Below are 23,295 nucleotides of genomic sequence, written 5' to 3' on the forward strand. Positions count from 1 at the left end.
GTATTACTTTCTAATAAAAACAGAAGGCAGAGCTTAATATATTGTTTCTATAAAAGAAAAATCTAAAAGATCAAACACTACTTCCAGTCATCTGGAAAGAAAGATAATTTTCTAATCAAGATACAACCAGGGCCAGGGATTTAGCTCAGTGGTTTCGCCACCTGCTATGCAAGCGCAAGGACCCGAGTTCAATCCCCAGTAGCAAAAAAAAAAAAAAAAAGATACAACCAGAACATATTTCATTATAATTTAGGGATGTTTGAACAAAAAAAGGCACTAACATTCTCCAGATAGATCTCAATTGCTTAGGGGTGATACAGATTTCAGTTAAATCTTTAGCTCACGAGAGAATAACTTTAAGCAATGTATTCTTGTTGAACAGTAGCTGGGCGCAAGTGGAAATATGCAGAAACCAACAGCAAACCTATCTTTTCAGTACCAGCAATAACAAAAAGGGCATTTGTGATGATTTCAAAACAGGAGACATGCTTGCTAAAATTTTAAGTCAAAAAGTAAACAGATATTTCAGTTAAGTGTATTTCAGGTAACTTTCTACTCTGACCCACTTAGCACAATTAGAAAGCACATTTTGAATTATATGCACTGTTACGTTCACAATGGCCAGATCACATGAATATCATTCCAAATGTTACTTAGGTTTTGGCCATTTGTCTGTGAAATTTAGGGTGCAGTTTCTTGGAATATTTTTACTGACAAGTTGTTAAAATGTACTCCATCAAACTAAGAATTTCTTTAATAAATGAAAAAACTGACACCACACTAGGACCAGTTGTGTATGTGTTAACAACATTACAGGGCTCAGGAGGAGAAGTCTTAACTATAGCCAATCAAGTCGTAGCACATCATGACCTTTGGTTTTCCCTTTTTTACAAGCATCTGACAGGTAAAAATTATTCAGCTTCTGCAGAGCGCTGGGCTCTCACTGAATTAAGCTTAATGAGCACAAAGCAAAGCATACAAATTAATAAGGCAGAGAGATCATAATCAGAAGTAAACTAAATTAAGATGAAGTATTAAAAGAAAAATGGAGTAATCCACTTTCATACCAAATGGCCTGTTTTATTAACTTCAAAAATAAGTGTTTTGGATATTTTGCATTGCAGGTGAATTGCTGTGCTGAGGGGATCTGCATTGTGGACTTTACAAAGCAGGCACTGTCTGTCATATGCAGACTTGAGCAGTCTGCACACACAGCCATGTCCAGTCTTCTGGGTGCACTGCTAAGTGGCCGACTGACAGTGCTTTGGAACTGTGGTCTGTGAGGCCAGGCGCATGAACCTGCGCTTCTTGCACCAGCTGAAGGGCCTGGTAACGCCAACATAATTGTGACCATCCTGCCACATGGCCTGGGCTCCACTGTGTGCAACTGGACAGGGCTCAGAAGCATAATGAATGCAGAGGAAGGGCTCTGTTCACTGATTAAAGCATGAGACTTTTACCCTCTGTGTCCTCCTCCTGTGCCCTCACCAAGGCTAATGGGGTTGGATCTTTTTTTTTTCTCCATCAAAAGCCTTCATATTGCTCTTTTGTGACATATTTTCTCCTCCAAGCCACTGGCGATGTAACCTTTCAGTGATTTTGTCTCACTGAAAGAATCGGGGACAGAGAGGCTGATGGAAGGGGGTGCTGTGTTCTGCTAGGGTTGGGTTTATTTAATAGGCTGCCATGTGGGAGTTGAAGAATGATTTTAACAGCAAGAAAGAAGTGCTGCAACACAAAAATTAGATTTATTAAGTGTAAATTCAGATATCCTCTGAAGAAACCTCATCGTCAGAAGGAACTAGCTTTGTAGCATAAACTGGAAGTGGCAGGAGTGTGTTCAGGAGCCACACTCCCCAGGTGTGAACACTCCCCCGTCACACATGAGCTGTGTGGGCTCAGGGAAGTGACCCAAGCTTTGTGTGCCCCAGTTTTCTCAGCTGACTGCCAGGGCTGTGAGACTACGAGGAGGTATACATGTAAAAAGGCACGGGGGAGGATACCTGGGTTAGTTAGCCATGCACATGCACTGTACCAATGTCAGGTTCCTGGTTTCGGTATCATAGTGATGCCAGCTGGAACCACTGAGGGAAATTGGGAGAAAGGCCTTTCCTTACTACTTTTGCAGATTCCTGTAAATGTATGTTTCAAAAGCAAAAGTTTTTAAAAAATCAAAAATATTATTCCCTAATATTCTTATTATTTACATTGCCATAAAGTACCATCAACTTGTTTTAATTTTCCTTAAAATAAATCTAAGTACTTGTATTTCCCTTCAGCCCCCTGCTCTTAAATCTCAAGAGACTTTGCTGTTACCTATCCGTTACATAAACTAATTTTAAAGTGGATCTCAAATTTCCATTGGGCTTCCAGGTGGGCCTTTTCCTGCAGATATTGGCAGGCTGATATGATCTTCTTCTTCTTTTTTTTTGGTACCAGGGATCAAACTCGGGTCCTTGTGCTTGCGCAGCAGGTGGCGAAACCACTAAGCTAAATCCCTGGCCCAAAACAATCTTTTTTTTTTTTTTTTGGTATTGGGGATTAAACTTGGGTCCTCATGCTTTCGAGGCAAGAGGTAGAACCACTGAGCTAAATCCCCGGCCCTGATATGATGTTCTTGAGTTCCTTCTGATCTGTGCTCTGCCGTTTGCTTGCTATCTGTATGCAGGTGGAAGCAGGCATCTCAATCCTGGACTCCCTTGATTTATATCAATATCTCTGGGTTACTTCCTGTAGCAAAGTTTTATTTATGTGCAGTGATGTTCTCTCTTTCTCCCTGTCTCCTATTATGTCAGTTCTCTGATGCTGAGCACATGAAATCTCGAAGACTCACAAAGAGTCAGACACACCTGAATTTATCTGACCTGCTCAGGGGGAGATTGCACAGGTACAAGAAGACATTTTTAGTATCTGATAAGAACCACCCCAGATTTTTGTAACCCTCACCAGAGGGGCACTGGCCCTGTTTCAAGCACTTGCATCTAGTTGAGATGAAAGTGTCCGGCCTGGGTGACACAAACACGTACCTTTCACCTGCACGAAGTCCAGCTGGTGAATGGACTGCAGCAGAGGGCTGTTGTCCAGACTCAAGTCAAAGTCCGTGGTCATCCTGGGCGTGAGCGTGCCTTTCCCCCACTGGTCTTCAGTCAGGTGCACTCTCCTTATGAGGGCATCAGAAATCTAATCACAGCAAAGACCATAGCCTAAGAAATGCAGTGCCACACTCGAAACAACATTGTTCCTTGACCCTCTGGGAGTGTCACCATCAAATTGCCCCAGGAGCCACACGCTTCTGGTCTCAGTGTGGTTGGTAAGAAGGATCCCGTTAGGATTAGGATGACCCAAGATTTATCAAGCAAGTCTGAACACTTTCATGAATCAGAGGGAGGGTATTATAAATAATAAGCAGGTGTTAATTGATCTAATAGACAAACCTGGATATGTGATCATGCTATTTATGACTGAGCCACTTAAAGCCCACAGTTGTAAAGAATGATATGTTAGTGATGAGTTAATCTGTTAGAATCAACAGATCGAAGCTTCTATTTTGAGGTGTGGGTAGTATATCAAGACTTGAGAATGAGAGAGGCTGCCTGTGGAATTTATTACATTTTAAGTACACTATCTTTTTACAATTATCACTTTGTTCTTTGGTACAGAATTCTTTCACTTCTTACATTCAGTCACCCTTGGTCACTCTTGGTCATTTTAACAGAATGAAAATTGGAAGAGATCTTCACATCCTTTAACAAAAGTTTCCTTAAATTTAAATAACATCTAGCTTATATCATAACATTTCACTAAAAGACTTAACATTTAAAAATGAGTAAACTTCACTATATTAGAGAAATCACTGACTTACTGGACAGGAGGAGGTGACCAGAAGGTAGACACTTGCACATTAGACATTTTTGCCTGACAAAACTGTCCATAAGATAATAAAAGAGATAAAGATTTTGCTTCTACCTTGCCAATCCTATCTTAATTATGTCATTTTATTGCCAGACTATTTTGGTTGGGCCTAGGTTTCAAAGTTTAACGGACAGATGAAGAGTAGGCATATCTGCCCTTGTTCCCCACCTTAAGGAGAAAGCATTGTATCTTCTCCATTCATATAAGTCGTTCTCACTGGAAGTGTGGAGTACATGTCTTTAATCTGTTGAGAAGATTCTGTTCTACTTCTAGTCTCCTGATAGCTTTTACCGTGAACAGCTGTGGAATTTAGTACAATACTTTTTCTCCAACTACTGACAGGATCATGTGGGTTTTTCCTTTCCTCTGTTAAAACGATGACTTTTGAGGATGGATCTTCCAATGCTGAACCAACACTGCCATCCCTATAATAAAACCACTTTCTACATACTGCCAGATCTGACTTCTAATAGTTTGTTTTGTTAAACAAATTTCTATCTATGTTCATACATTTTCCTTCTATTATCTTTATCCAGTTTTAGGATTAGCACAATGTTGATTTCCTAAAATGAGGGGAGAAGTGTTCCTTTTTTCTGCTTTGTTTGATATAATTTATCAGTTAAAATGTATATGAGCCTGCTGTTATCATATAGATAGGTTTTCAAGCTAGGAATATACTTTCTTTAATAGGTGCTATTCAAATTTTATATTCCCTCTAGAGTCAGTTTCATTAATTTGTCTTCCAAGGTACTTCTTAGAAGTTGTCAAATTTATTTCAAAAAAGATTTTTGTAATATGCTTTCTATATCCTTTTAAATTCTGTAAAATCTGTGGTAATGTCTCCTAGATCTTGATATTGTACTTTAAAAATGTATAATTGATATTGTGTAATAGGAAGAAAAGGTCTAAAGGAGCAGGGGAAGTGGGAGGGGTAGGGGAAAAGAAAAAAGGGAAAAGAAAAAATATGAGAAAAGGAAAAAAATTGAAACAAAGACTTTGCAAATAGGGAAGGGTGGAGGGGGTGAAGGGAGGCCAGGGGAAGGGGAAAAAAATAAGAACCAAGATACTCATGTAAAGGTACAAGATCCCAATGATAAATGTAACTGTATTCTATACCTAAAAAGTACCAATAGACTTAATAGGGAAAAAAAAGATAATAAAAGAGGGGGCCTGATTCTTACACAAGGGAAAAACTCCTCTTTGGAAGAACTTACTGGGAATTACATTTTCAAGAACAAAAAACAACAAAAAACACATGCACTTTTCAATCTTGTGGCACCTGGTGGCAGACTTTCAGAAAATCAGTGGAGCTAATTTATCAGGTGCCCACACACCCAGGAAGGTGGCTTGGCCGGGGCTGCTGTATGTCCTGCCTAGCCATCCTAGACTTATCCCATGGGACATGTGGAATCTAAAGCACAAATGGTTAACATTTACCTGCAAAAAGCCACTAGGATCATTTTCCTTAATCACCTCCAAGCAGTACTCCATGAGACCTGTGGTCTGACGCAATTTCACTGTGCAGTGAGAGATCTGATCTCGAACCACCTAGGATTGATAGAGAACAGAATCGTCCAAAATGGCAGGAGGTAGAAGAGAAGCCAACTGGGACTTTAGAAGACTCTTCAAACCAGAATCCAAGAGCATCATGGAATGGAGCTAGGTTACGAAAATACTTTGTGGCAATGTCTGCATGGACAGTGGCACTGGAAGACAGACTGGATGAGGCTCTTAGAAGAGGCAACAGGTAACAACAGCATCCATCAGAAAGGAATGCAGAGCCTGGAACCCTGTAAATGAGGTGACCTTGGCACACCAAGCTGTGCCCTCCACGGTGCCCTGTCCCATTCTTATCTGGGAGGCTGACTCTCCTGTGAGCTGTCTGAGTGAGGTTCTGGGAGTCTGCAGGGGATGGAGAGCTTCCCCGTGGGTGGTTACAACTCTGCCCACTAGCTCTGCCCTCTGCCTACTTCTTCAAAGAGCACTCATCATCTTTTGAACCAGCTGCCTTCCTTTTCTTTCCCTCCCATGGCTGCAGGGGCTTTGATTCTCCTTCTTTGGGCGGATGGTAGGGGGCTGGAGAAACCAGGCGGAGCTTGTGGGAGACAATAAAATGGTGTCAATAAGTTGGAGGATGATGACAGATGGAGAATAAAGTTTTAAGAATAACCCAGTTAGAAACACCATGTCACTTTGGGAAGCACTTTTAAAAGGTGCCCTATATGCCAAGCTGTGAGAGTGCTTTAGCCTAAACAGGCATCTCTCTAAGCCTGGGATTTCTGCTTCTGGGAAGGTGTCTTTGCCCAGTGACAGATGGATGACATTCCTTGAACAGCTTCTTCCTTCAGAGGTGTTCATCTGTGTGTCCTCTGCTCAGTGACCTGAATCCTAAGTGGTTTTTGAAGCAGAGAACTGAACTAGGATTTTCTAGGAACATTAAACACTTGCTTCATGATACACACTATTCTGCAAAAGCTTCGAAAATATCCTGTATTTTGTCTTTTATGGATGATAATTTTAAAAGATTTTGATTTTTTAAAGATTTAAAAACTTTTCCTTATTACATCTTTTCATGTTTGAGTATAAATTCATTTTTCATTAAAGATTACTACATCTGCTTTCCAAAACAATTGGACAACAGATGAAAACAAAGCAAATAATCCCCCATCCTAATGTAAATTTTTATAGCATTTTGATAATTCCTCTTAGCTCTTTTCATTGAACCACACTTATTTACAGCTGCAGTTATGGTATATGATAATTTTACACCCCCCCCCAAATTTAGTACATCATAGCACTTTTCAGGTTGCCGCCATCATTACATGCTTTCCAGATAAATATCCCACTGAGTAATCATAACCCATTTAGCCATTCTTGTTCCCCTCTACTTGGACATTTAACTTCTTCCTAATTTTTGAACAACTCATTATTTTTGGTTTCTGTTCCCATTTTTGTTGTGGATATACATATATCTATATATATATGAATGTATATTTTAAAATTTTAAAAATTTCTGCTTTTACCATATGTAAGTACACAGTTCTATAGCACTAAGTACTCTCAAACTGGATTAGTGCTATACATTTCTAGAATTTTTTCTTCTACCCAAATGGAAATTCTGTACCCATTAAATAATAACTCTACATTTCCCTTCCTTTAAGCTGCTGCCAACCACAATTTTACTTTCTGTGAATATGACTATGCTAGGAACTCCACATAGTAGAATCATATAATAACTTGTCCTTTGTGACAACATAATGTCTTCAAGTTTCATCCACAGTGCAGTATGGGTCAAGATTTCTGTCTTTTTAAGACAGAACAGTATTTTAAATGTATATACCAAAGTTTGTCCATTCATCCATCCACAGAGTCTTGGGTCATTCCAGTTTTGGGCTCATGTGAAAGTGTTACAAACAAGAGTGTACAAATATGTGTGTGAGTGTTGCCTTCACGTATTTGGACATACAGTGCACTCAGAAGAGGAATTACTGGATTACATGCCAATTCTATGTTTAATTTTTAAAGAATTGCCATGCTGTTTTCCATAGCAACTGTACCACTGCACATTCCTCCCAGCAGGGCATAAGGATTTCAGTTTCTCCACGTCTTCAGTATTTCTACTTCCCATTTAAAAAAAATAGCCATCCCAATGGGTGAGTATATCATTATGGTTTTCATTTACATTTCTGTAATGACTAATGATGTTAAGCACCTTTTCATGTGCTTCTTGATCATTTGTATATCTTCTTTGGAGACAAGTCAAATTAAGTCTTTACCCATTTTTAAAATTAATTGTCGCTGTTGTTGAGTTCTAGGAGTTCTTTATATAGTCTGGATATCAACTGCTTATCAGATAATATGGTTTACAAATATTACCTTCTGTTTCATAGATTGCCTTTGCATTCTTTTGCTAGTGTCCTTTGAGGTATGAATATTTTCAATTATGAAGAAGTCCAACTCACCTAATTTTTCTTTTGTTGGTTAGCTTTTAGTGTCGTAGCTAAGAAATCATTGGCAAATCCAATATCCTTAAGTTTTCACCCTTTGTTTTATTCTAAAGTTCTTACAGTTTCAGATCTTACATTTAGGTCTTTGACCCATTTTTGAGTTAATTTTTATAAATAACATTAGGTAGGCATCTAATGTCATTTTTTGAGATATGAATACCCAGTTTCCTCCTTACCATTTGTGGAAAATACTGTCTTTTCCCTATTGAATGATCTTGGTACCTGTGTAGAAAATCATTTGACCATATATGAGAGAGTTTATTTCTGGACTATTCTATTCCAGTGATTTATGTTTCTCTTTATGCCAGTACCACACTGTTTTAATTTTGTAGCTTTGTAGTAAGTTTTGAAATCAGGAAGTGTAAGCTGCAATTTTGTTCTTTTCAAGACCATTTTAGCTGATTTGGGTCTCCTAATTTTCTGGCAGATGATTGGCTATTGTTTTTAAGTTTTCAATGATAGTTACAAGGAAAAATAAAATACAAGATTTGAAGGTCTATCCTAATTGGTGAAAGGTACCAACTTTAATGTGAAGATGATTTTTGTTGGGGAGGAATCAAATTTAAAATTTATTTATTTATTTTTTTAACATCCAGTATGTTTCTGACAATCACTACCACAATCTGTTGGTCTGGGTTAAAGGAATATAAATTTTTTATTCAGAAAATATACAGAAAGGTAAGGATTCTGCTTCTTGTGGGGGAAATATTCCCCAAATAAAAATATTCCCCAATAAAACATTTAAAAATTCAAAACAGGTGACCTACAGCTAACACGCTACTCCTCTCTGCTTTAGAAGGCCTAACTTCTGCTCCCAGAATACCCTGTTATATTTTGGTAGCCAGTGAATCACTGCTGCTAGGGAGCAGAGATCTCAGAAGTCGCTGATTCATTATGCAGATGGCATCTGCTGTGACTGTTGGTCCTGACAGTCCTCATAACAAGCTCAGACCAGATCTGAGCACACTAACCCAGAAAGAGGGAGTTGGCTTTGGAGACAAGAAGGACTGAATTGTTGTGTTTGCTTTCTAGATGAGTCTGCTCAATGAGAATTTTATTTTACACATTACCGAGTCCTCATACTCATACAATTCTATGTTTGTTTCTATGAATTCCCCTCTCCACTAAGGTGGATTTGGTGCTGAAGCTGCTGATTGGGTGTGGGGCCCCACTGGCCTCTCTTGAGCATCTTAATTGTTGTGCTGCCAAAGAGCTGGTGAGTTGCAGGTGGTGCTGGCCATGGGCCCCTTACACTGTGGCTCTGGCGTCTTGGAACCACATCATAGCCCAAGTTCCTGGCTCTCATGGGCCACTGTTGCCACCACCGACTTTGCTCTGTCATTTTACATTTCAGTCCATTCCACAAGGATCACAATAGCCTGTCATAAAAATCACTGCTGAACTTTAAACTATAGGTTTCCAGGGCAGAATTTTGGGTACCTTTGAACTGATTTCCAATTTCCAAACTAATTGAGCATGGCTTCCACCTTATGGAGATCAGCCAAATAATTAGATTTTAAGAGTACAGGTTTTTTTTTTCTCTTTTGTTGAGTGCCTTTTATCAGCTTTTCTACTTGCTATCTTTTTTTTTTTTAACCTGTGTTACTCAAACCACTTTTTATACTATTGATCTTTACGCTTGTATTTTTATGAAAAATGATTCCTGGGAAGTCAGGCCAAGTCCCTTTTTCCTTTGAGTCATACATTTCTGTGCTTTGGCTCCGCCCTAGGCACCATGTGTGCAGCTGGCTGGACTCAGGAGTTCCTGTTCTTAGACACTGTGCAAGTTGCGGGAATGGCACAGGCAGGTACTGGGGAACGGTTTTCCTGCTTTCATCTGCACTAGTGCCTAAGCGAGCTCTTGAGGGACCGTGAATTAATCTGCAGGTCATAATTTCAGAGAAAATTCTCAAAATTTTATCAACAGATTTACCATCTGTTCTGGTGACAAGGGCATACTCCTTATTTGAACAGTTTTATTTTGTTCAGTGGGAAACTGATAAATGTCACTTCTTGAGTGAGTTTAGGATGCTGACACCTATTCAGAAAAGGATAGTCTGAAGCCGGGCCTGGTGGTGCACACCTGTAATCCCAGGTGCTCTGGAGGTTGAAAAGGCCAGCCTGGGCAACTTCATGAGACCCTGTCTCAAAATAAAAAGGATTATAAAGGGGCTGGGGTGCAGCTCAGTAGTATAATACTGGCCTAGTATGTACAAAGCCCTGGGTTCAATCCTCAATGCTTTGTGCACACACATACACACAGAAGTCTGAGAAAGGCCTGTTTGTGTCCCTCTGAATTCTCAGATTTTTCAGTAGCACAGAGCAACCCAGCAAATTTATACAGGTGTAGAATTTGCTCTGCCTGAAAGCAGCTACATTCCTGTTGCTGACAGGCCAATCTCTTTCCTCTGGGCATCTCGTGTGACCCAACTGGCAGGAAACTTGAGGAATTTTATTAACTAAGAGGAATTTTACCATTTATCCAACTTTGATCTTGATAACTTTTCCTCCACCTCCATTCACCTCTCCATGTCACAGGTAGCTCTTTTAGATTTTTCTTTATTCTTTTGAATACTTTCAATCATAATGCTTTCCCTCATCATGTGACCTGCAGAGATATCACTTATAATATGTTAGTCTAAATAAATGCTAACATTGTCTCTCCTTTTTCAAAAAATTATTTCCTATATATAATATATGCCTATCTACCATAGCTTAAAACAACTTCCTCTAAGTATAAAATAATCCTTTTGTTTGCTTGTTTCTATGTAAGGCACTCATACTTTTAAGATGAAAGTTTGAAGAATTTGTTCTTTATAGGGGTTTTTTGGTTAGGTGAGTGCCAATGTGTCCCAGTATGTCCTCCAGCTCTATGACCAACTGATGCTTTGAACTGACTCATATGTGAGTTAAAGGTCAAGTTTTTTGGCTGTTAGGTTCATTTCATAAAATAAAGAATTCTTCTGTTTCTTCCTAGAGTAGAATATTATTTGCTATATTATTACATTAACTGAAACTTAAAGAATTTAAGGAAAAGCATGTGGAAGACTGCAGTACTTATTATGCCCATAGCAGGCTATAAGCAGTGCAGGGTATGAACAGTTAACCCCGCAACTGGCTTGTTTTGAGAAGCGAGTCTGCCAAAGCCTACGTGTTGTGCCGAGGTCAGAGTAACTCGCACACAAATTCCATTCCAACTAAAATCTTAACTAGAGGGACAAGGTTCTAATTACAACCATATATTTTGTTTATTCTGTTCCTAATTTGAGAATGCTTTGTCTTATTTTTTACAAGCCTTCCATGTAGCTCACCTTTACCCCAAGTGATTACCAATAAAAATGAGTGGTGTGGACTGGCCAGTGGCTTTGTCAATTGGACCGGTATTGGTCGTCCTGGCACCCTGCTTTCTGTCTCAGTTCTGTCTTTTAGTTTTTTCCTCAGGCCTGCACTGTACACTGAGCAGGAGACTGGAGCCTACTGCAGAGGTTTTCTGTAACATTTCAGGGGTCCTCAGTAAAAGCATTATAATTTTCTCATATGCCACTATTGTCCCACAGGATTTCAGGTAAATATTTTCTCCCATTCTGATACTATTCTCTGTGCCATATTTTAATTTACCCACATTGGTAACTAATCATTTCAAAGACAAATGTGAAGTTTTCGTTTTTAATCAGAGGTTCATGTAGGTCTATTAAATAAAACAAGCAGCTGTTTTAAGGAAGCTGGAGATTTTAACAGTAAGGCTGTGAAGTTTTTATTCCAGAAATATGAATACCACCAACAACCTTATCAATAAACACTGAGTGGAATATGCAAAGCACAGTCTTAGGCTATAGAGCTCTGTATTCTTACACAGAGATACTATATTTTGTAATGAAACCCAAGCCACTGGGAGTCTAGTACAAGCATGTAGGTGCAGCCCCACCCATACACTGAAAGTGGGTTTCCATTAAAGTGCTGCTACATGTTTTGTAGGATATGAAGTACAGCAAGGTATAGTGGGTTATTCCATTTTCTTCAAAGTGTGAGTCAGGTGCCCTCTGAAGGTAAGAAGTATCACTTGCACCTGGGTGAAGGCAAAGGGCATTAAAGACACCTGAGACTAGTCTTCACTGGCACTGTCAGAGTGATGTGGGGTGTTCCAGGGTATGCCCCCTCAGCTAGGAGAGTCCCAGCTGTGAGTAGTAGCTTTCTAGTGATTTCATGGGGACCCTGGGCACTCTGTCCCATGTCGACTCTGTGACCTTTACTCCCACTTGGTAGGAAGCACAGGACCATAGAATTTACCAAATGAAGATTTGAAAGGAATTTCTCATTAATGATGTTTTGATCAGTCAAAATTATGATTAAATTATTAGAGTTGGCCCTCTACCACCTTCTGCGGGTAGTGGGAGGTTTCCAGTTATTCCAAGAGCCTAATTTTTCCACGTCTTCATACTAATGGACTAGCCCAATTCTTTCCCATTTGTTTTATTGGGATTGGCCTGGTGATTGGTTTGAATTAGTTACTTTTTCTTGCTAGCAATAGCTGTCGTCAGTCAGGTCGTATCCAGTTATTTAAAAATTCTTTGTGAGCTTGGACAGATTTTCTCTCTCTCTCATCCCTGAAATCAAAGGGTTGTCTTGTAGCCCAACCAAAGTCCTTTCCCCAGTCTGGAGTCCCACAGGTTATAGGTCCCTCCTGCCCCAGGTGCCACCCATAGGGAGCCAGCCCACTCCTCTGAGCTTTCCCCACCCAGGAACCACTTGTGGGGGACCTAGACCTGCTACTTTCTTCTTCCTGACTTGGGGGAGGGTGCATGAGGATGAATGACAGAGACACTGAGTCAGCTTAACAGGTGGACAGCCAGGAAGCTCTTTCCTCTTAGTGAGCAGAAGAACCCTTAGTGTCTGGCTCATCTTGCTTTTATTCACCCACACACGGGCACAAGCAATGAAAGTAACACAAGATTCATCTGCTTCCCAACATCCACTGGTACAAACTCTGGTAAACAACTTAACCTCAGCTGTCTTAACTTTTTCCTAGAGCCTGCAATGTGCAGTCACCCCTGAGTGCAGCCTTTCTCCTTTATGATCACAGAGGAGGCCAGTTAGGGCTCAATTCTCCTCTTGTCTCCTCTCCTCCCGTCTACCGGAAAGCAAAGACAAAATAGTTGAGGTAAGCAGTTTCACAAGCCATAAGATTCATAATGGAAATTGTACTCTTAATTATATGGACAGGAAATTAATTACTTGCAAACATAATGGGAATGTAACAGGCAATACGTGGTAAGTGCATGGTAAGATACAAATTGAAAAAATGACTCTAACAAAACACATTGGCATTCTAGGCCTACACATAAACTATAGTTGGCATGTATATTGCAATACGCGTTATCATGGTCATTTAACATCCTCCTTGAGTCAGTATGTTAGGTTTACCAGCCACACATGGAAATCAAAGATTAGATTTTTTCTAGAATAACTGTGAAAACTATAACATGTTTTTCTTCCAGAGGATCTTAGAGTTGAATGGTAGCCAAGAACACATGTATCACCTTGTACTATGTGACATGAATAAAAATAATTCCCAGGGCCGGGGATTTAGCTCAGTGGTTTCACCGCCTGCTGCGCAAGCGCAAGGACCCAAGTTTGATCCCCGGTATCAAAAAAAAAAAGTTCCAAAAATAATTCCCAGATATCACTTTGAGTTTACTAAAAGAAAAATGATGCATATAAAGTTTCTGAAGAAAATCACAGATGTCACTGACCTCGAATTTACTGTGGTCATACATTTCCTGTGAGGATCATAGGCTGTGAGGAAAGTTTAGGGCCTAACCTGAGAAAGATCCAGGACCTACAGATAGGACAAGAAACCTGGGGATCCAGCTGATTCAGTCAATTATTGGGATATTGCCTATATAATTTCAAATATAAGCCAATACTATTTCTTGAAAGTTAAAAATATGTTTCCCATCAAGTAGCTCTCAAACATTTACTTTAGTTCATTACATCCTGAAAATAGACATGTGGCTCCCAGCATTATTTTCCAACCGCAGAATAGTATTAACTGTAATTTACATTTCAAACAGGATTCCTAAAATGTGACCACATCTGCATATCCCTCAAAGAGTTTTTGCTTTTTTATTTTACCTTTTATTTTAATAGCGCACCCAATTTTGGGAAGTATTTTACAGAATGATCAATTATAAACTCACATCACCAGAGAACCCCCTAGGAGCAGAGAAAAGAAGACCAGTGAATGGGTTATTTGTACTCTATGAAGTAGGATATTGTGGGGAGAGGTTCCCAGAAACACTTCTTCAGTGTGGTGAATGAGTCTGTATTTCCAGTGACCTTCTCTCAAACCATTAGGAAAAATAAGAAGTAACATTTATTAAGAACTATGCCATGAGCTTTACAACACCTTGTCAGGTGAGAACTACTTCTAGCTGTATTTTACACAAATGATCAACTAAGCCATAGATCGCTCAAAGTTAGAGACTAGTGAATGAGAAAGTGTGACTTCTCAGCCAGGTGTCTAGGACACAGAATCTGGGGTCCTCCTCACACAGCCCATCTTGCCCTAAAGCCAGAACCAAGAGATCTGGTCAAGCTATGGGGTTGTGCTCTCCGAGAGGAGAGACGTGAGCAGATTCCAGACTGGAAACACACACTCACTTTCCAGCATCATTGTTCAAGGAGAGAAAGTTGCCAGAAACACACACACACACACACACACACACACACACACACACACACACACACACACACACAGAGTCTCCTTTGTCAGCAAAAGCCCCCCCCCCAAAGCAGCCAAGGGAAGGCGGAAGAACACGAGAATGCTGCAGTGCAGGGAGCGCGGGGGGGTGAGACCGCGAAGACAGGAAGAACTACAGCGCTTGGCAAGTGCTGTCTATAAAAGGCCAGTCTTTCCTCACAAATCTCAGCAGCAACACAAGTGACAGGAGGAAAAGACGTTAACAAAAGAAGAGGGAGGGAGACGCGGAGGGAGGCCCCTATCCGAGGTCCTGGCGGCGGCTGGGCTTTTGCGGGCTGTTTTCAGAAGCAGTGACAGATACAATCCTCTGGAAACAGTAGGGAAACAAAGCGCTCCAGAGGGAAGACAGAGCAGCTTTGCCGCCGTGGGGGACAACCAGCCACCTGCCTCTCCTTCCTGTGATTCTCTGAGGCCCGGGCGGGGAGGAAGAAGGGCAGGCGGGAGCCTGTGCTCCGTGGCCCGTGTGCATCTGGCTGCCCTGCGCGGCCCCCACCCTTCACGGACTGTCCCCGACCGCGGCAGCCCAGCTGTGGTTTGGTGTGCTGGCGCCAGAAAGCGTTAGCGAGGTCTTACAAGAGATTTCCACTGAGAAAAAGTTAAACTTTTATGGCTGGATATGTAAATAGTTCTGCCACTGCTAAACAGAAAACTCCAGATGTCCAGTTCATTTCCCAGAGCCACGTCCATTTTTATTTTACGCAGCTCTACGTGACTCAAATATTTAAAGGATGACTATAGCAGGAAAAGTCTGTTTTTCTGAAGAGTGCTAAAATCTTCTAGCCATATTAGAGCAGGTAATGAAGACAGAAGACATCCACTGATTTGCAGGACTAGCCACAGGGCACACCTGTCTTTATGAGGTGTGATCAAAAATATATGGTGGATACTGCCGCTGCCAAGTGCCATCCAACTGAAAGGCAGGCTTGTAAAAACGTGACGCTGTGTCCTTATGCACCTTATTCACCGGATCTGGCACTGTGCGACTTCTGGCTCTTCCTAAAGTCAAAATGACCGTCAAAGGGAAACGTTTTGAATGGATTCAGGACATGAAGGCAGCCACGACAGCACAGCTAAAGACACACAAAGGGCCTTCAAAAATGCTCCAGAAAACGGCAAGAACAATGGGGTATGTGTTTTTGAGCAAGGGGGAATATTTTGAGGGGGGTTAATGGCCATGTCTTTTAGTGTAGTAAATTTTAAAAAATTTAAACATAATATTTGTCTATCATACCTCATGTAGTATTATCTGAAAGTGTCCTCAAACGTTTGCTATGCTATTATCAATCACAGCTGAGACTTGATCACCACAGATGTTCATTCTGTGTTACTGCCTGGGTGGCTGCAGAATCACACGCCATCGCTTTTCCAGATTTTAATTCAGATTTTAAAATGTTGACTGTAGAAAAGAATTTGCATTGAGACCTAACCTGAGTTCCTTGGATGAAGACTTTCTGGGGGGTAGAACCATTTTCCTGATCATTGCAAATAAATCTATAAGACTGGTATCCACATGAAAAACTTTCAGGAAACTCTTTGGGTAAAAATCATAAATACCTTTAATACCACCTTCAGGTTACCCCGACATTTTATAAATCAGTACACATATTGGCATAAAGCAGTTGGTGGCCCTTTAAGAAATTCAAAGGCAATAACTGGATCATAGACACTGGGAGACAGAGGCTAGAAACTGAGGATCTGGGGAGAGGGCCATCCCATTAAAGCTTCCTGTCACTGGGCACTTTGTGGGTTGCACATGCACAGGCTGTGGGGGTGCCTTCCTGGGAAAGTCCAAGGCCGGTTTATCACCCCCAGTTTGAAGGCTCCATGCAGCTGAGGTTGGTGCGCTGTCCCCTCACACTTGATTTATTTCTAAGGTGAACCTGAGAAGGTCTCCTATTAGATGCATCACTAGGAAGCATTAATGGCCACTCTGGAAGGACCATTAGGATTGCCAGCCTTTGTTTGCTGCCCAAAGCAATAAGCTAGGGCTCTTTGAACATTAGAACCCTGGGCACTTTTCATCCCTAACTTAGGGTTCCTATTCCGATTTTAAGACATACAACTTTCTTTTTCTAGAAATCCATTCCGATGCAATTGTGCTGTTGCTGATTAACTGGAACACCCAAGAGGCATGGCACTGATAAAACACCAGCTGGAGGTCAGGTCGGCAAACTGCATCATGGGGTGAAGGCCTCATGAACCCTTCTGGCTTGGAGCTTGTTGTCACAGCTTAGCCTCTTGCCTGCCTCATTTCCACCCCTGCCCTCCCCCATGACAGCCTGGCAATTCACAAAAGCAGGAAGAAAAGGTCTGTACTGCTGCCACATTACCACCTTTCCTTGGGGGAAGGAAGAAGCAGGTGTGTGAATCTCAAAGTGCTTTGAAGAGCTGCAGGTGGGCATGGAGGAAGGAGTCTTAGAGGAGCAGCCACCGTAGGGGTTTTGTTCTGTGGAATGAACAGTGAACCTTCCCTGGGGAAAGAGTTTTCTTTAGGGTGCTTCCAGGCTCCCTGACTTCCTAGCAGGGGTCCCTGGGCCCCAGGGTCCTGGTATGAAGGCGGGGCACCTAAAGATTGGCAGCTCTGCTGCTCAGGGCTTTGCTGACCTTGCTGCAGGCTTTGTCTGTGCCTGGTGCCCCAGTTCATACTAACTGCTTCCTTGCCTTGGTGTCTGCCTGCTAATCACAAACTGGGTACTGGCCCTGCTCAAAGCTTCCTTGCTGCCAAGGTTTAGCCCCAAGTCTTGCAAGCCATGTTCTCTCATTTCTTCATTCTTGAAACTCATTGTTGGTTCACCTACAAGAACCTCAGACTTTACAAACTGGCCTCCTCTTGCTCTCCAGGGTCTGGTGCCTGTTACAGAGCTGCTAGGTGATGCCTGCACTCACTGGACTGTGATCCACTGCTTGGCCCATCCTGTGACTGAACTTCCTGATGCTGACAGCCTGCCCTCACGTCTCCTTCCCTAGGCTGGGACCAACACTGAGCACCAGCCCCCACCCCCACCCCGCACTGGCGCCCCCCCCTGAGGCTGGCTGACCATGGGTGTGGTCCTCAGCTCACTGCCCATCCACCACCCCTTGCTCTCAGTCTTATGACCCACCTCCCGCAGGGCGATGGAAGGGCAGCAGATGTCTCCAGAGGACCAGTGCTGCCAATAGGGCCCCAGACTTAGAATCAGTAGAGGTCACCGAGTGGTGACAAAGCTCAGTACTGCTGTCTGATTGCAAAGTTCACTTCAAAAGTTGACACATTTTGTTTTCTAGAAAGTACAGATTGCATTTCTCTGTTCAGAAATATACTTGTGCCTCTGTGTGGGCCACCCTGGCCACCTCATCTAAAATTTCAGCCCTCATCCCTGGCACTCACTGTCTCCATTTCCTGCCCATTTCTTTCCCTTAGCACTTTTTACTAACATAACTGCCTCTTTTCCTTCCTTCCTTATCTTGCTTACTGCTTATCCTTCCTGCAGAATGTAAGAAGGCAAGGATTTGGATTGCTTTTTCTGTACCCAGACCAGAGCCCAGAGGACTCACTCCACACACACTGGATAGGAAAATGAGGGCAGGAGGGCAGGATAAGGGTTGTGCCTGTCCTTTTCTGGCCTTGAACCTGGCTTATGGCTTCTGTGCCCCACTCTGGGGGCCACACTCACCTTCAGCTTGTGCTCATGCTCCTTGTTGACCCGGGCCAGCAGCTGCGCTTTCCTTCTGTTGAGGGCATCGATGAGGGCGTCGCACTGGGCCACCAGACAGGCCTCAAACTCCACGCTGTTCTCCTGCATGAGAGAGCATGTGGCTCAGGCACAAGGCCCTGGGGGCAAACAGACCCTGAGAGTGGTGTGGAGGCCGGGAAGGAACCCTGTCCACAAAGCACGTGTGGTTAAAGCAGCCGGGTACACTACATTGTACTGTGCCCATGTTTTGCTTTAAAGTTAGATGGAAAGGGAGATTTTGTTACATAAATTCATTCTCAGGAGAGAAAGTCATCTCCACAGTGTGGATGATAGGAAGTAAAACAAGGCCTCAATGTGTAGAGTGGCACACAAGTCCCTCGGGGCCAAAAGGGCTCATGGAGATGGTGGGGCATGGCAAACAGGAGGAGTGGAGCATGGTCGAGGTGGGGAGAGAAAGAATCATGAAATTCAGTGGAAGAAAGAGACAGAGGATAGCAGTGGTTTTGAATATTAAACAACAATCCAATGACAGCACAAGTCAATAAGACATAAGAATAATGGGCAAAAGTGGGGGCCCCTTCCACTAAGGGAAGCAGAGTGGTGTGCAAACAATGTTTGTAACAGGCACCCCCTGCTGTAACATCAGATAGGAAATGAACGAGAGCTTCCCCACAATGTTTAGATTCAATAAATGCTGGGTGTAAAATTTCAGTTGATTTAAATATATACATACCTATTGAAGCAATTCTCTCCCTGGATTATAGGGATTTATTAAAGATATTCTTTTAAATAAGTAATATAAGCAATTTTGATTCTTAAATCATAAGCAAAAAACTATAATTTACAGTAAATGAGTGCTAACTACTCACATAAATATTAATAGAACTTTAAAAATTGCACTTAATTGGGTAAACAGTAAACTTGGGGGGGGGTGCAAGAAAAGAGCCACTTAAGTCTATCAAATTTAATTTCCAAAGCCAGAAAAGAATTGGATCTCTGTATAATAGTAAATGGATGTATATGTCAACTTTTTTCAAATGAAAGATCTTCCTATTAGGTATACTATGGATGTTGAATTTTGGCTCTCAAGGGAAGTGCTTCTGAGTTCTCAGAGAAGGCCCTTGGAAAGCATCGTTTAAGAGCTGTCTGCATCCTGTGCAGAGTGAGGGGAGAGGAAGAAGTCTTCCTTCGCCCTGGAAGGCTCTGGCACTGTTCTGGTGCAGAAAGAAAGCTTGCTCTGTGAAGAACAAGGCAGAGGCAAGCCTGGGGCTGTACATTTTATGCCAGCAAAAGCAAAGAAAGGACTGATTGATAAATTCCATTGCTTTGAAAAACAGAAGGAAGCATACAAAACTGTTAGGAAATGAAAAGTTTTAACCTGGGCATGCATGCCAAAAAAACAACAAAAAAAGGCAAAAGCAAAGAAATCAGTGTGTGAAGCTTTGAAAGACTGGCTTACATTTAAAAATCCATTTCTGCCTTGACATGGGCTAAATATTAACTCAGCCAATTTACTGGAGGCCAGAGCTAAGGGTATTTCTGTGAGGCAAACCTCAAAACATAAGAATGGTAACCTCACAGAGAGAGTCATTATTTTAGGATCTCACACATTTAATACTCCTCCCTTTCAGCTACAGTAGGGAAGTTAAGAATTCTCAAATGCTGGCTGACCTGCTAGTCACTGTGTCCTGATAAAGCAATCTGAAATTAAGTCACCAGGGGATCATGGCTGGAAAGTATCCAAGTTGAGGAGAAGTGTTATTATAGGACAGGAAGAAAGCAAAGAAAACAGAAAGGAAGAAGGAAAAGAAGAAAAAAGAAGAGCCAGTGTGACCCATTAATATTAAATATGATGTAACAATTATAACACATTTGTAGTACCCATAAGGTTTTAAAAATTCAGGGATAACAACTTAAATTCACAAAGAAAAAGTCCTTTCTAAATACATGACAGCAGAGAATTAGGACCTCGGTGTGGAAGACAGGAATCATTTGGAAAACTAGGGTGTGTTTCCGGTTGTTGGCAAAAGGCCACCACCTCAAGAAGGGGTGTGTCTGCAGTTGGTCTGTAGGTGAGTTTGTGTGGACAGAAGAGGGGGCAGGAAAAAATTACACAGGAATTTTCCAGAACACATAAACATAACAGAAGAAGCAAACTCCCCACCAGTTACACATTGGCCCACAGGGTTTGCCTTCGGTCTCGGGCTATGTGGGTACCTGGATCTGCTGGACCATGTTGCGGAGCTGCACCAGAAACTCCTTGGCCTCTTTGGCCCTGTCGGAAAGTCCATTCAGTGCCTGGGAAAGCTGGCTCTGCAGAGAGAAAGAAGGAAGCCATGGAGCTGGAATTGCACAAGGCCACACAGTGCTGTTTTCAGAGTGCAAGTTCCCAAGACCCAGAGTCATTGACCACTTCAGATTCCTCCTGTCTGAAGCTGAGTCACCGAGCCAACATTTGTACATGTGGGTCTGGTAACAGTGGTGTTCGGACTCTTTCCAGGGGCTCCTGAGTGGTTTCTCCTCTGAAGAAGTGAAAATTTTTGGCCTGGCCAGGGCCCTCACCAGCTAATATCTACCTAGAATTTCCTCATCCCCTTGATGAAGTAGTCATTTATTTAACGCCTATCTGCTAAGGTTACAAAAACAATGAGCTGGACATGTAGCTCAGTGGTAGTGTGCTTGCCTAGCATGCAAGGGACCCTGAGTTCAACCTCGAGTGTCTCCAACATAAAAAACACAAAATCGTGTGAGTCGGATGATCTGCTTATTATCAATGCCGCTTAGTCCCAAGGGCTACTGGCCTGGGATTGAGACAGCAAGAATGAAGAGAGTCAAGAACAGGATGAAGAAAGAAAGGTTAGGTTCTGGTGTGATGCTGTGGGGCCACTTAAACGTAATGACAAGACAAAGGGCAGGATGGTGTTCCACCTGTCACCACATGGGCGTCCTCTTCCTTCTCCCAAGTATAGCCCGCTGCCCTAACTGCTCTCCACACCCGTCCCCTAACCAAGGCTACTCTCTTTCTGGCGTCCCCCACCCCCACCCCCAGGAAGGGCTGTGTTCTGCTGGGGAGGCAGGGAGGGAAGTGCCCAGGAAAGCTCTTGCTCCACCTGCCTTGTTGCTGCTCGGTGGCCGTGATGCGCGGTGCTGATCAGTGGGACCTCAGTGGAAGTCAGCTGGGGGCTGCAGAGGCCTGGGAAAGCTTTTGCTTTCCTGCTGGTCCTGGGGCCAGTGTGGCTGGTGCAGCCTCTCCTATTTGGTTCCTGACTTAGGATGGATGTGGCTGGCGTCTGCAGACTTGCCTGCTAAGGTCAGCGTGGTATGGGGTGGGCATGCGGGACAGAAGGAGCCTGGGTTCTCCTGGCATCACTGAGCAGCTGAGCCAGCATCCGAGCCACCCACCACTAGACCTCCTATTATGAGGGAAAATGAACTATTTAAGTTCTTTACCGAAGTTTTCCATTGCTTGCAGCCATCAGCATTGTATTTGATACAAACTTCCTTCTCCTAGCAGCCTGGCATAGCCTTCCATCCCCTATGTGGTGACAGGCTCCCTTTGCCACAATGCCTTCTTTGAAAACTGAGCCCCGTTCTCATCCTTGTTGGCACCGTGCCTTCTCTACCCTTTCTATTCAGTAAAAGGACAACATCTTAAAATTATATCCTGTGGTCCTCTGAATGGTTTTGTTATATTTGCCTTATTAAACACAAAGTTGGGCACCGATTCTCTTTAAAAATGTGCATCCCAAATGCTGAGTGGAAGCAAGGTGGGGTAGAAAGAACACAGACTTTGAAGGAGTTCGGATTCTGCCTCTGTCGCTTACTAATCGTGACCTTGAGAAAGTTACCTCCGCCTGAACTACTCCAATAGAAAAAAATGGGAATGGTAATACTGCTTTGTCCTTGGGTTATTGTGAGGGTTGAATGCATTAATCTGTGTGAACACTTCTGCTAATAAAGATAGTGATTAAAGGAAACCATCCTGAACTCATAAATGCTGCCAGACACTGGCTGTTCAATCGCCTCCATAAAATGAGAAGAATCCTACTACAGTACTCGAGGGTGTTGTGGGCATTGCATGAGATACTAGTTTCTCCTCAAGAATACCTTCTAGGAGCCTAGGAGATAAAGGAGGAAAAGAGGGTCTCATTTGGAAACATAGACATAAAATGAGAGACATGCTGTATTTTACAGGAGAATATGTTTTTCACTGCTACTTTTAGAACTCATATCTCTTTTTTTCTGAATAGATGAAAGTTGGTTGGGCTCCCACAGTTTTCTTCCCCTTTTCATTATAACTGGTGCCTTACTAACCACACGTGAAAGTTTGAATACAGAAGCCCAATTCATTTGGCTACAGAGAAATGAAGCTACCTGAATGCTTAATTTTCAACCTCGCAGTTAATTGTGCCTGTATAGTGTCAGACCTGATCCTCATAGAGACTTGTTGACAGGTGCTGCTATATACTTAGAGAAAAATTATTTAGTACTAGACAGAGAGTGCTGGCTTCATCTAGGCTTCTATATGACAAAACAATAAGGTACTGCAAAAATTGATTTATTTCCAGATTTCCTCTCTCTGTGTCTGTGTTCAGCCCTGGTGCACAGCAGGGCTAACGATGGTTCTGGTACTTGATAAAGAACTGCATTATAAGATAAAGATCTAGAAACCTTTCTCTTTCCTTGTCCTAAGCTCTGTCCTCTTGTAGAAACTGAGCCGCAGACCAAGAGAAATCCTGGGAAGCTATTTATCTCTAGAAAATGCCTCCTTTAGTAAGGATTTATACATGCATTGCTTTTATAGGATAGTCTTTGGATCACATTTATAAACCCTATCTGATGTAGGAGAGCATTCGTATTGATTGCTTTGGTTTCCTAGGAACATTTAAATTCCAGATCTGTGCTATCAGTGATGTTTCTGTATTCAAGACCACAGAGCAGC

The 23,295-nt window shown here is 42.2% G+C and overlaps 1 protein-coding gene and 1 long non-coding RNA gene across 17 annotated transcripts in view; one reads left to right on the forward strand and one right to left on the reverse strand.

The window, feature by feature from the left end:
* Positions 1 to 23,295, reverse strand: part of Trim9 (tripartite motif containing 9) — a 118,811-nt gene that overhangs the window by 40,358 nt on the left and 55,158 nt on the right. For 13 of the 16 annotated variants that reach the window (XM_087207978.1, XM_004835547.3, XM_004835552.3 and 10 more), the window contains exons 2-5: positions 20,571 to 20,666; positions 18,333 to 18,455; positions 5,350 to 5,460; positions 3,027 to 3,180 (exon numbers count right to left, since the gene is read on the reverse strand). In XM_087207978.1, the coding sequence (XP_087064104.1) occupies positions 3,027 to 3,180; positions 5,350 to 5,460; positions 18,333 to 18,455; positions 20,571 to 20,666 (484 nt within the window). The remainder of the gene's footprint in view (positions 1 to 3,026; positions 3,181 to 5,349; positions 5,461 to 18,332; positions 18,456 to 20,570; positions 20,667 to 23,295) is intronic. The other 3 variants (XM_087207971.1, XM_087207980.1, XM_004835553.3) reach the window with 2 other exon arrangements.
* On the forward strand, positions 13,812 to 22,330 carry LOC110350237 (uncharacterized). The gene is made up of 2 exons (XR_015450045.1): positions 13,812 to 15,805; positions 16,756 to 22,330. It is a non-coding gene; the product is annotated as an uncharacterized LOC110350237 (long non-coding RNA).

The sequence above is a fragment of the Heterocephalus glaber genome, unplaced genomic scaffold, assembly GCF_053883595.1.
Source record: "Heterocephalus glaber isolate CG9 unplaced genomic scaffold, H.glaber_assembly_v1.0 deba00000901, whole genome shotgun sequence".
NCBI lineage: Eukaryota > Metazoa > Chordata > Mammalia > Rodentia > Bathyergidae > Heterocephalus > Heterocephalus glaber.